At 45.1% G+C, this 10,444-nt stretch overlaps 1 protein-coding gene across 2 annotated transcripts in view; it reads right to left on the bottom strand.

Annotated features, from left to right (window-relative positions):
• Positions 1–1,261: 1,261 nt before the first annotated feature.
• Positions 1,262–10,444, bottom strand: part of ADGRL3 (adhesion G protein-coupled receptor L3) — a 489,797-nt gene continuing 480,614 nt past the window's right edge. For both annotated transcript variants that reach the window (XM_015625411.2, XM_015625414.2), the window contains one exon: positions 1,262–6,474. In XM_015625411.2, coding sequence (XP_015480897.1) covers positions 6,407–6,474 — 68 coding nt within the window. In that variant the 3' untranslated portion in view covers positions 1,262–6,406. The remainder of the gene's footprint in view (positions 6,475–10,444) is intronic.

Here is a 10,444-nt window from a genome sequence, read left to right as displayed (position 1 = left end):
TTCCCCTGGCTTGAGTGAAATATATATGAGATGACTCAGAGTTTGAACTCTCAGTATATGTTTCTAATACAAAGTCTCCGTGTGTCTGGGGACTTAAGACAGATATTTAATTTTAGATAAGAAATACTGGTGACATCATGCCTTTGATTTCTTTGCTGGATATCTGTGCAGCCTGCACATGGTGAAGCTGTTCAGCCATAACAGCTTCATTGCTTTTAGGAAGCTGCTTAATATTCAGCAGAGGTGCAGAGCAGCAGGCAGCCACTGGCCCTCACGGGTGGGGCTTAGGGAGAGCACACCACGCAACAATACATATGCTACGGTAAATAAAGGATATTGCAAAGAAAACTGCGGTCTCCAAGTCTCATTTTTGTGCAGCTGCTGCATCCCCAGGACAGCAAAGCTCTAAGCAGGGCACATCAGCTTGAGGGTCAGCTACCCCTTACCCCAAGGACACCTTGCAGATGTTGGTTTATGCCCCCTCAACACACACACTGGAGAGGTTTAATTTAGCTTCGCCATCAGTGACTTTAGCTTCCCACAGCAGCAGATGCTGGCAAGTGCATCCAAGCAGAAGGAAGCATGCACATAACAGCTTCATTTTTAGCTTTACAGATGAAAAAAAAAATTTAAAAAATAATCAAAAAACTGGCACATCTTCATTTTATTTTGAAACATGACTAAAAGCTCGTATGCATGGAGGGAAGCTTGAGAAAAAAATCAGACTCCTGCAGCAACACCTTTTAGTCAAGACCATTTTGATGACATTACGGTGACAAATATTCAGCCCTTCCTACAATTTTATACCTTCCTACACAGCAGGTGTTATCCAAGAAGATCTAGGAGAGCTATTAGCATGGATAAACAGGGTGTAAGACAGGAAATAAAATTTAATTGCTGAGACACGAGTCAAACCACCGTACTTGCACATCAACAGAAACACTTAGCATGTGGGGTGCCTTACCAAGGGGTCCAACAGAGCCATCATTCTTCAGAACTCCAGTCACTCTTGAAACATCTTCCTAAAGTTTAATCTCTAGTTCAGCCAGGAGTTATAAAATCGCTGCAAACAATACCAGCTTTATCACTTTGGCCTGCAGGAAGGAAATCCTCCTCAGCACATCCCCTTGAGCTTGTTAAGGGGCCTCTGAGCAACTTCCACAGGTGTTGCTGTTACTTCTCCAGTTAGGGACCCACGTTACATCCAGGTGGGCACAGAGATTATTAAAGCAGCTCCTAGCCCAACTTACGTTGTGTTTACTTTTTTTTTTTTGTCCCTAGCCTTTGTCAGGTGCTTTTCCTGATTGCCCTAAAGGAATAGTGAACAGACCTGTAGATTGAGAGAATTTGGTCAGTTTGGGCTGTAAAAGGGAAAGCTTAGGAGTGATGTAATTGGAGCCTTCTAGTACCTGAGGGAGCCAAAAAGAAACATGGAGAGGGACTTTTTGCTGGCACCAGTTCTGCAGCGATGTGTTCAATGGTTGTGAGGCACAGTTACCCCTCAGCATCACTATCTTGTGATCCCATGATCTTGAACATACAGCCCAGCATGCTGTCATGCAAAGTTTACTCCCCTTTTCAAACTGACAGCTGGCAAGTAATTTTCCACGCCTACCTAATACTATTGTAATTTTTTATGTTAATAAAATATGGTTGGGAAAAAAAATAAATCACAAGTGTGAAGTATGGCTGAAGACTCAGCAGGGGTGTTTCCGCAGTTCCTCAGGGAGCCAGCAATTCCTTCTGACCCTGAAACAAGAGACTGTAGGTGACAGGCTTTTCTTGCTTTTCCTTTTTTTTTTTTTTTCCTTTCTTTCTTTGAGCTGGGAAACAGCATAATATCTTACTAAAGCTCACTGTACATCACCTTTCTGGTGTATTGGGTCAGGGAGTCCGTGGGTTAATCCTGTGATGGGTAATGAAACATTACTTATAACTACATTTAAGACTTCACCTCTTCATTGCCCTACATAGTGCCACTTGCTGTATTACCTATGGTGAACTGCAGCACTCAATTCACCTTCTCTGGACACTACTTATTATTTTATAGGTCTCTAGCATGTCACTTCTTCTGTGCCTTTGCACTAAAAATATTTCTAAATGGCTCCTAACAGGAAAGTCTCTGCTTTCATTTAATAAATCGTTTATGTCTCTGTATTCCTTGGTCCCTGGGAGAAGCAGCATGGTCCAAAGAAAACACATGCCATCGATTGGGAACCTGGGATTAAGCCTCCTTGGTATGTTATACCCTTAAAAATGCATTGTAGCCCAGCCACTTTCCCAGCTGCAACGCACAGATGTTTTCCTTGCCCCCTTTGACCAGGCTTTCCTCAAGGGGATATGGCCCCTGTGACTGAGACACAATTTACCTGGAACTGGGATTTTCTTGTACAACAAGGCAGCAGAAATCACCACACATTTCCATGAGCTCCTGCCTCTGCACTGGCTGGTGGCTCCTTGTTGCTTTGTTAAACCTCCAGCAGCGTTTGTAAAGGTTGGGGTATTTATGTTGACGTGGACACACTACCACTCAGATCTCCCATGTTAGGGTTGCATTGTTTTTTTATGTGAAATGTTGCAGCAGCTAATTGCAATTACCAGAAAGCATATACAAGAGAGCTTGTTGATTGCCAGTAGACAAAGACACTTTGGAAATCTTGGATTTTGCTATAGATGAAAGCCTATAAATTTTAAAATATAAACCACGTTATCGTTTACAATTTCCATTTGCGAACAAATTCTGCTAAACAAAAATTGGCGGCTGATTAAGTAAACATTTATACATAAATAAAACAGTGAAGATCTCTTCAGTTGTTGAGATGCAGCCAGTTCAGTCTCTCGTAAATAATACAGTGATGAATTCTGGCGTTACAGTGCATGATAAAGCTACCTGGCCTCAAAGTCTTAGGCAAACTAATCCATACGCATGAATCAATCAGTTCATTTTAGTCATACCAGCGTTATATAAATGTCACCAAAATCAATGCCTCTAAGATATAACAGATTAATAAGTCCTCATGCGGTACATCTAACTGGGATGCAAACCTACAGCAGATAACTTCACGCTGAACACAGCTATACAAGTAGTTTGAATAAGTCATTTTAATAGAAAACTGAAGGGCAGGCCTGTAATGAGCAGGCGTGGATGAGAAAAAAATGGTGCATTATTAATTTCAGACAATGCCGAGTTCTTTTTCATAATGTACATTTTATTAATGCTTTTTGTGATAGCTTTTCATACCGGTTCACCACCAGGAGTACAGTAATTACAATGTATTAAGATTCATTCCATGCCTGAGGAGTAAGGAAGTCCAGTTACGATATGGAAAGCAAGTGAAATGTCAATCGGTATTGACTCAGGGCTGGATTAAATCAAAACTCTGACGGGTGGGTTTGGTAACAGCACCTCCCACACACAATTTTCAGTGATTATCTGCCTTCCCCTCCTCACTGCTCATCTCCACGTGTGACCTGCGTGCCATCGATATGGATGCAGTGGATGGGATTCATCATTTTTATTAGGACTTGTGGTTGGTCTGGCTCATCTTTACAACTGTCAGTTGTGGGGTGTCAGCCTCTTTAGGGCTGGAGAGAGAGAGAAACATTGAAGGTTGTTGTAAACGCCTCCAAGAATAACTCTTCTGGACATAAAGGCAAGGGCTGAAGGTATGGGATAATGGGATTGTCTGGGGAGAGGAACTAACAGTGAGTGCTCCAATGAAAAAAAAAACCCAAGACTCAACCTAACCCAGGGGAGTTCTGCTTTTCTGCAATCTAGTAAAACCAGGGAGTATCTTCCTTCCTGTAATTACTGCCCCTATATTTTCCCCAGGCTGTACCTCAAATCTCCCCAGAGTTAAGAAGCCTTGGGTTCAGGATTTAGCATTGCCCTTTGGGGCCCTAGAAACCATAAGAATGGTCTCCTCATGTCTGTGAAAGATCATGAACTCTCAAACATTTTGGAGTTATTTATTTTGCTTAATACACTGGCTGACTTTCAGCACATTTCCAGGACAAAATCAGAATGTGTTGCTCATCTTTCACTATTTTTCTCCCTGGAAAAAAGGCTACCAGCCATCACTTGGGAGGAAACCACAGCCTCTCCAAGATGACAGTCACCTTGCCTGGGGGCATTATACAAGGCTGGAGAAGTGGGCAAAGGAAGAGGTGTCCACATGTGGCAGATGAAAGCACAGTGCCTCCCATGCACTGGTTTAATACATAAATAAATGGCCTGATAAATATATAAATCACTTGGCACTGGCAGTTGTTAGGTGTTAATGGGAACACACACAGCTGGATGACAGGAGGTATTCAAGTATTCAACTGGAAAAGATTATCCCTGCAGCTCACCTTGGACCACTGCAAGCAAATTACCACCCTAGATGCCCACACCCCTCAGGAATCTGAGGCAGCTTCCAATTTCTGTTGATTGCCTGCCCACTGCCCATTCCTTGCAAAGGTAAAGGGGCTTTGGCCCCAATGCTGTGCTAAATAGTGCAAGTTGTTTCTGCTATCTGGCTTCTTCATGGGGAAGACACTTGACCTTGGCACTGCATTCCTGCAAAATGCCAAGCTGAAAAGAGACTTCCATGTCCAGAGAAAGTTATTGGGGGTAAATCTCAAAAACACTGTTTTTCTACTCATGTATGGGCTTTTTTTTTCTACTTTCAATTTCTAATTTCATTCTCTTTTCCTAATTTCCCTGCACTGCATGAATCCGAACAGTTGGACTCAGAGTAAATAAGGCATAAGTAAGCTTTGGGTGATGAAGGATGAAAGGGAAACCCCAAAGCTCCCGTCCAAATTCCAGGAGGTGCTATCCTGCCAGTGCCCGTGCTCGAGTGCAGCCCTGTTGTGCTGGTGGTGTTTGCAGATGAGCACTGCTGTGCCACGGCAGGGTGGCACAGAGGATGACAACTCAATGCAGAGCAGAGATTTATCAGCTCTCACTCAGCTAACACCATCCCCCTGCCTGCCCAGCCTCATTCCCTGCAGAGGTGTGGACACTACTCTGCACTCACGCTACTAAAGCTGGACCTAGCAGCGTCACTGATGACTCCTGGGATGTGTTTGGGCACATAAAGGGCAGTACAACACACACATCCATTTTCTCTCCTCTCTCACGGACACAGCTACACGGACACGGGGACCTGCAGCAGCCCCCGAACCACACACGCGTTTGCACAGACAGAGAACTGCACAGACAGGCACTGGCTGACATGAACACAGAACATGCCTAGGCATGCCTTCATTTACCCAGCCAAACAGTTGGCCCAACACCATTAATAAGCCTTCAGGGTTTGTTTTTTTCCTTTTCTTTTTTTCTTTTTTTTTTTTTTACTAATGCTAAAAGCCTGGGGATCACCACGCTGATGGGGTTTGCATCCCGCTGATGATTTCTGCCCATCCCACCCTCCCCTGTCCCACAACTGCACTGAGCAGTCCAAGTCCTCTGTGGGCTGTAGCTGAGTATTTACACCAGCGGAGACCATGGGACCAGTGAGTTCACCCTGTTTCCAGGGACTAGGGAGAAATGTCTGCCGAGTCCTCTGCTGGACAGTTCCATCCTCCTTCAGGTGCCTGCTGCACCTGCAGTGACGGCACAGCTTGGCTGCCAGAGGCCACGCCAGCCTCCAGCAGGCAGACCCTGTGGAATCCCATGTATCCGTCCCCAGCTGGGCTGATTGAGAAACGCTATCTTCAAGATACTAAGGCTCATTTTTTTTTCTCAAAAAAATATTTCTATTTACACAAGACAATAAAATCAGAGCAGCTTTCACCCAAGAAGCTTTGGCCAAGTGGAGCTGCTGCTGGACACATGCGCCGGTCCCTGTTTACAAGCAACAACTTCGCTTGACCGTACTCTGCTGGCATGTTCAGCTTCTTCTGGTGTAAGGACTACTTCTCTGTCCCTCTGGTCCTTCCCTTGTTGGCTCTTCGCACTGACAGGTCTGTATTTACAGCAGCAACCTGGATCTGGCAGGTTCCCCTTTATACAGCCCAGCTTGAGAGCATGGAGAGAGGCTTGGGATGGTGGATTAAACACACTCAGCCATCTTTTAAGTGTTACCGAGTTGCAAAGTTAATATTTGGGGCAGGTGAAACTAATTTCTTATTACAGAAGACATTTTTCACCTGTTCTGCTCATCTTCAAAAAAGAGACGAGCGACCAGACGGCAAGGGCGCTTCCCAGGGTGCTGCCATGCACAGGGCAGCGGGGATCTCCGCCGGGCCGTTCTCTCCTTGGGGATGCAAGGGTTTGCTGAGGCTTTGGGCGAGGCCAGTTCCTCCAGCCTCTCCTGTTGTGCGATCCCAAGAGAGGGACGGGTGAGCTGAGGCACAGAGGAGCTGAGGTGGTGCACTGGCACGGGCTGGCCGGGGCAGGCTGGTGGGGCCCCAGGCGCTAGATGACACTGTCCTCCATGGTGACTCGCCTGAAGACCGGCTCCTGCTTGGGTGTCCTTCCGCCCTCTGTGAAAAACAAGGGGAGAGCAGATAAATCCCTGGAGCAGGACCCTGCAAACACCACTGGCTATTGTCAAGACCATTTCCATCCCCAAACAAAAGGAAGGCTTGCTCAGGGAAGGTGAACGTATTTATGAGTGAGCATCCCATTAGGAGTCTCCTCCCACCCTTTTTTCCTGAATTTGGTGCTACAGTTTTGTCTGGCTTTGGTCCCACATGAGCCAGTAGTTTGCAACTGGCCACTGCTGCCCACTTCTCTGCAGAAGAGTGACACTGAGGTGCCTCTGCTCCTCTGTGTTTAGCACATCACTGAACTGCAGCCACCAGTTTGTATCAGCACAACAGGGCTTGTTTGAGCAAACTGCATTTTCTGTTGTGTCCCCCCCGCCCCTTAATAACAAATATTCAGTATAAATCACTGCAGAGTAAACAGATTTGTTTTGATATCAGACATTATCTGAAGGGCACTTTACATCCTGAGTGCTCTGCTTTACAGCTGCCTTTATAATCACTGCAGCCCCAGGGAGGAAAGCGCCTCCTTTCACAAGCTCGTGTCGGGAGGACACAGCCATATGCACTTTGTGGTGACCACATGCAGGCTTTTTTATATTTCAGGAAAATCTTAAGATAGATTAAGAAGAAGAATCAAGAGTCATTCTGCAGCCACTTTCTAAGCATAAATTGTTTCACTCTGTTTCTCACCCTCCCAAATATGTGTTGCTCTCTACGGTGAAAAAGGGAAAGTGGTGGGGGCAGAATTGGCAACTTTTCAGGTGTCTTCCAGTTTAGACATTTTGGCTGAACTTTTGGGGTTTTTCTGAGGAGGAGGGACTTTCAGCATTTCCTTATTGGTCATCTCTTTTTTTTTTTTTCTTTTTTTCCTAAGTAGTGGGATGCATTTTCTCCTTTCATTTCCACTGCTGTTACCTCAGTGGGCTGCTTTGCATTGCAGTACAAACTGCCAGCAGTGCAAAATGCCTGGGTGCACAGTGTGTAAAGAATAAAGAAAATCAAAAATCCCACCCATTTAATATGTAGCACTCTTCCTGGCTGATATCAACAGCAGCTTAAGCAATGGGGCCTTTTATCTCTAAGTTTGAATAAGCAAGCAAGGAAGTGAGGGGAAGGTGACCAAAGGGCAGAGCTGAGGTGCTTGCACCGAACAAGAAATCCTCTTCCATTTATTAGGAAGGGACCATTTCAAAGAAAACCCAAACCAAAAGGCTGCTTTGTGGAAAACCACTAAAACTCATCTTTTTTATTTTTTAGGTGAGGAAACCAGGGGCTAGCCAGAGCAGGCACCCGATTGCCGCAGCAAAGCTTTTGCTTGCCTCAAACATGCCTCCCATCACACACGGTTCTAATTCCCCATGACCTTGCACTTCTCTCCAGCTGCCTACAGAAAGCATCTGAGAAACCTTTTTTGGAGTATTTCAACCAGAGGACAAAGCCTTGCCAGAAATTAGGGGCTTTTTATTTTTTTCCCTCCCACCCAAAGTCCATTTTCCCACAGCCCCTTTGCAGCTTTTGTGCAACCAAGTCCTCAGAGATGCTTGGGGCAGTGCTTCTGCTTCCCAAATGGAATACCCAGACATCCTCCACCCAGTTTGTCGACTGCTTGGCTTTCAGTGTTCATCCTCCAAAGCCGTTTTTCAGTGGATATTACCACAGACTTGTGCCCATTGAAAGGTGAAGCCTTTGCTGCTGGTAGGACACAAAGGCTGCAGGGCTCATGTCTGGATTGAGGTTTTCTGCCACAGGGACCCAAATTTAATTCTCTCTCAGATGCCTCCAAGAGAAGTAGGAGAAGACAGGCTGAAAACAGTTTTATTACTGCTGTGATTTACCCATCAAGCACCCCTCTGCTGGAAATAATTTTTCCAAAGCTGCACAAGATGCAGTCCATTGTAAGTCTAAAATATCTGGTCATCTGTACAAATATTGCCATCACACCAGCTGAGGAGGTTGTGCAGCAGCTATGTTTGTGTCTTCAAAGTTGCTGTTTGGGGTTTTAAGCAGCACTGCTAAAATACCAAGCATTTGTTTCCAACACATAATAATTGCTCTGTATACCAATATTTTTTATTTATTGAGGTCTTAGCTTGGGTTTTTACATGTGTACAGTGTATTTAAGGAGTAGAAATATAAGAAAAGAAAATATGTGGTGGGTAAAGAAATGAAAAGACAGAAAATACTTAGGATGTTTTGTTTTTTTTTTTTGTTCTTGGCATTTTCCTGAAGGAGACTATCACCATCTGTCTGGCGTACCAAATACAATAAACAGTAAGCACCTGTAAAATGCTATTTTGATGTGAAAAAGGGAAATTTCCAAGCAATCCTGGCTAGTCTCAATATTTCAGCTTTAAACAGACTGCCTCTTGTGAGCTGGGACGATAAATGATCTGGTGTATGATCAATGCATCCCCAGGGCTTGCCAAAACCTTTGGAAGAGCAAAACTGGCCCTAAGCCAGCTACCTGTGCTGAACAAAACGTCCCCGAGTCCAGAAAGGGGAGTGCTGCTGCCTCCCAGGGGGACTGCAGGGCTAACACCCTGCACTGCTAACACCCCACTCTGAGGACAGCCACTGAGCCATCCAGGGGTGCCCTCCCTGGGAGCACTAATCACGGATTTTATCTGGCTCCAGCTTCACACTGCAGGATGTCCTCCACACTGTTACCAGAGAGCCTGCAACAACATGACATTTATATAATGTTCATGAGCCCAGACTATTTAAACCCTAAAATATTCATTAAATAAAATTTGCATAGAGTGTAGCTGAATGCAGCAGATAGCTAAAAATAAAGCACTTTTCTTTCTAAAGGTAAGGAGGAGATCAGGGTGTGACAGATGACCAAGCCTGTGCTCTTAGGCTTTCCTGAGACAGGTTTTTAATAAGATGAGCTATCCTTCTATCCCTGTTGACGAGGCAATTCTGCAGGGTATTACATTCTTCATAACCTAGTGAGATCAAGGGCACATGGGGGTGTGAAAGAGAGGCCAGCTGGTCAGGGAAGGGGGATGCAGGCAACAGGGACACACAGACACACGGAAGGATTCCCCAGGATTCCTCCCCCCATCACCAGTTTCCCCTGGTCCTCTGAGGTATCTCACTGCTTACTACCTGGGGCAAGGGAGGAAGGAAGAAGATTGGTAAACAACCACAGATGTCAAGGAATTAAAAGGAATCAACAGGCAGAAATGAACAGGACCACGGCAAGCAATATTGCCTGCACCGTGCCTCTAAAGGCACGTGTACCTGAAAATGAACACCTGCCATTCCCAGCAGCCCTCCAGCCTACATGGCACGACTTTTGCCTTGTATTTCTCCTTCATGTTTCAGGGAGATCTTAGAGTCTCTTCTGGCTCTTGCAGAAAATGGGTGGGAATTGCCTGCTATAGTCCAAATGTCCTTAAGCAGTAAGCTGATGTGTCAGCTCTTTATGGTGTGGTCTGCAATGGGACTACACAGGAAAAATAACCCGTCCTGCACAAATTAGGAGTGAGTGAAAAAGGGGATTCATGACTTGTAAAGCATCCTAAGATGATTTTCAGAAAAATGCAAAGCATGGAGCCTTGCACTTCTCCATTCCCCCTCTTCCCACCTGCAAGAAAGGCTCTCTGAAGGGACAACTCAATCAGTGTATCAACATTAACAATTCTCGCTCCAAACATGCCTGGCAGCTCATGCTTCCCAAATGTAGCCCTGTGTTCCAGAAAATGGTCTATGTATCAGTTGATGGTCTCATCAGATCAAGCACTACCTGTTTGCCTCTATTTTGTCTGTTTTCAGCTGAAACTGGGATGCTTGTTGCAGCTGAATGATGAAGCTTTAATCTTCTCCCTGTAAGGCAAATCTGGTTTGGTTTTCTTTGTTTTGTTTTGTTAAATGGAACTCTAGAAAAGATCCCTCGAGTACAGGGCTGATTATACCCTTCAACCAAGCCTACACAGTTATGTGCCCCAAGCATGAGTAT

Source organism: Parus major, chromosome 4, assembly GCF_001522545.3.
Source record: "Parus major isolate Abel chromosome 4, Parus_major1.1, whole genome shotgun sequence".
Classification (NCBI taxonomy): domain Eukaryota; kingdom Metazoa; phylum Chordata; class Aves; order Passeriformes; family Paridae; genus Parus; species Parus major.
This window is presented reverse-complemented; position numbering and strand designations above follow the sequence as displayed.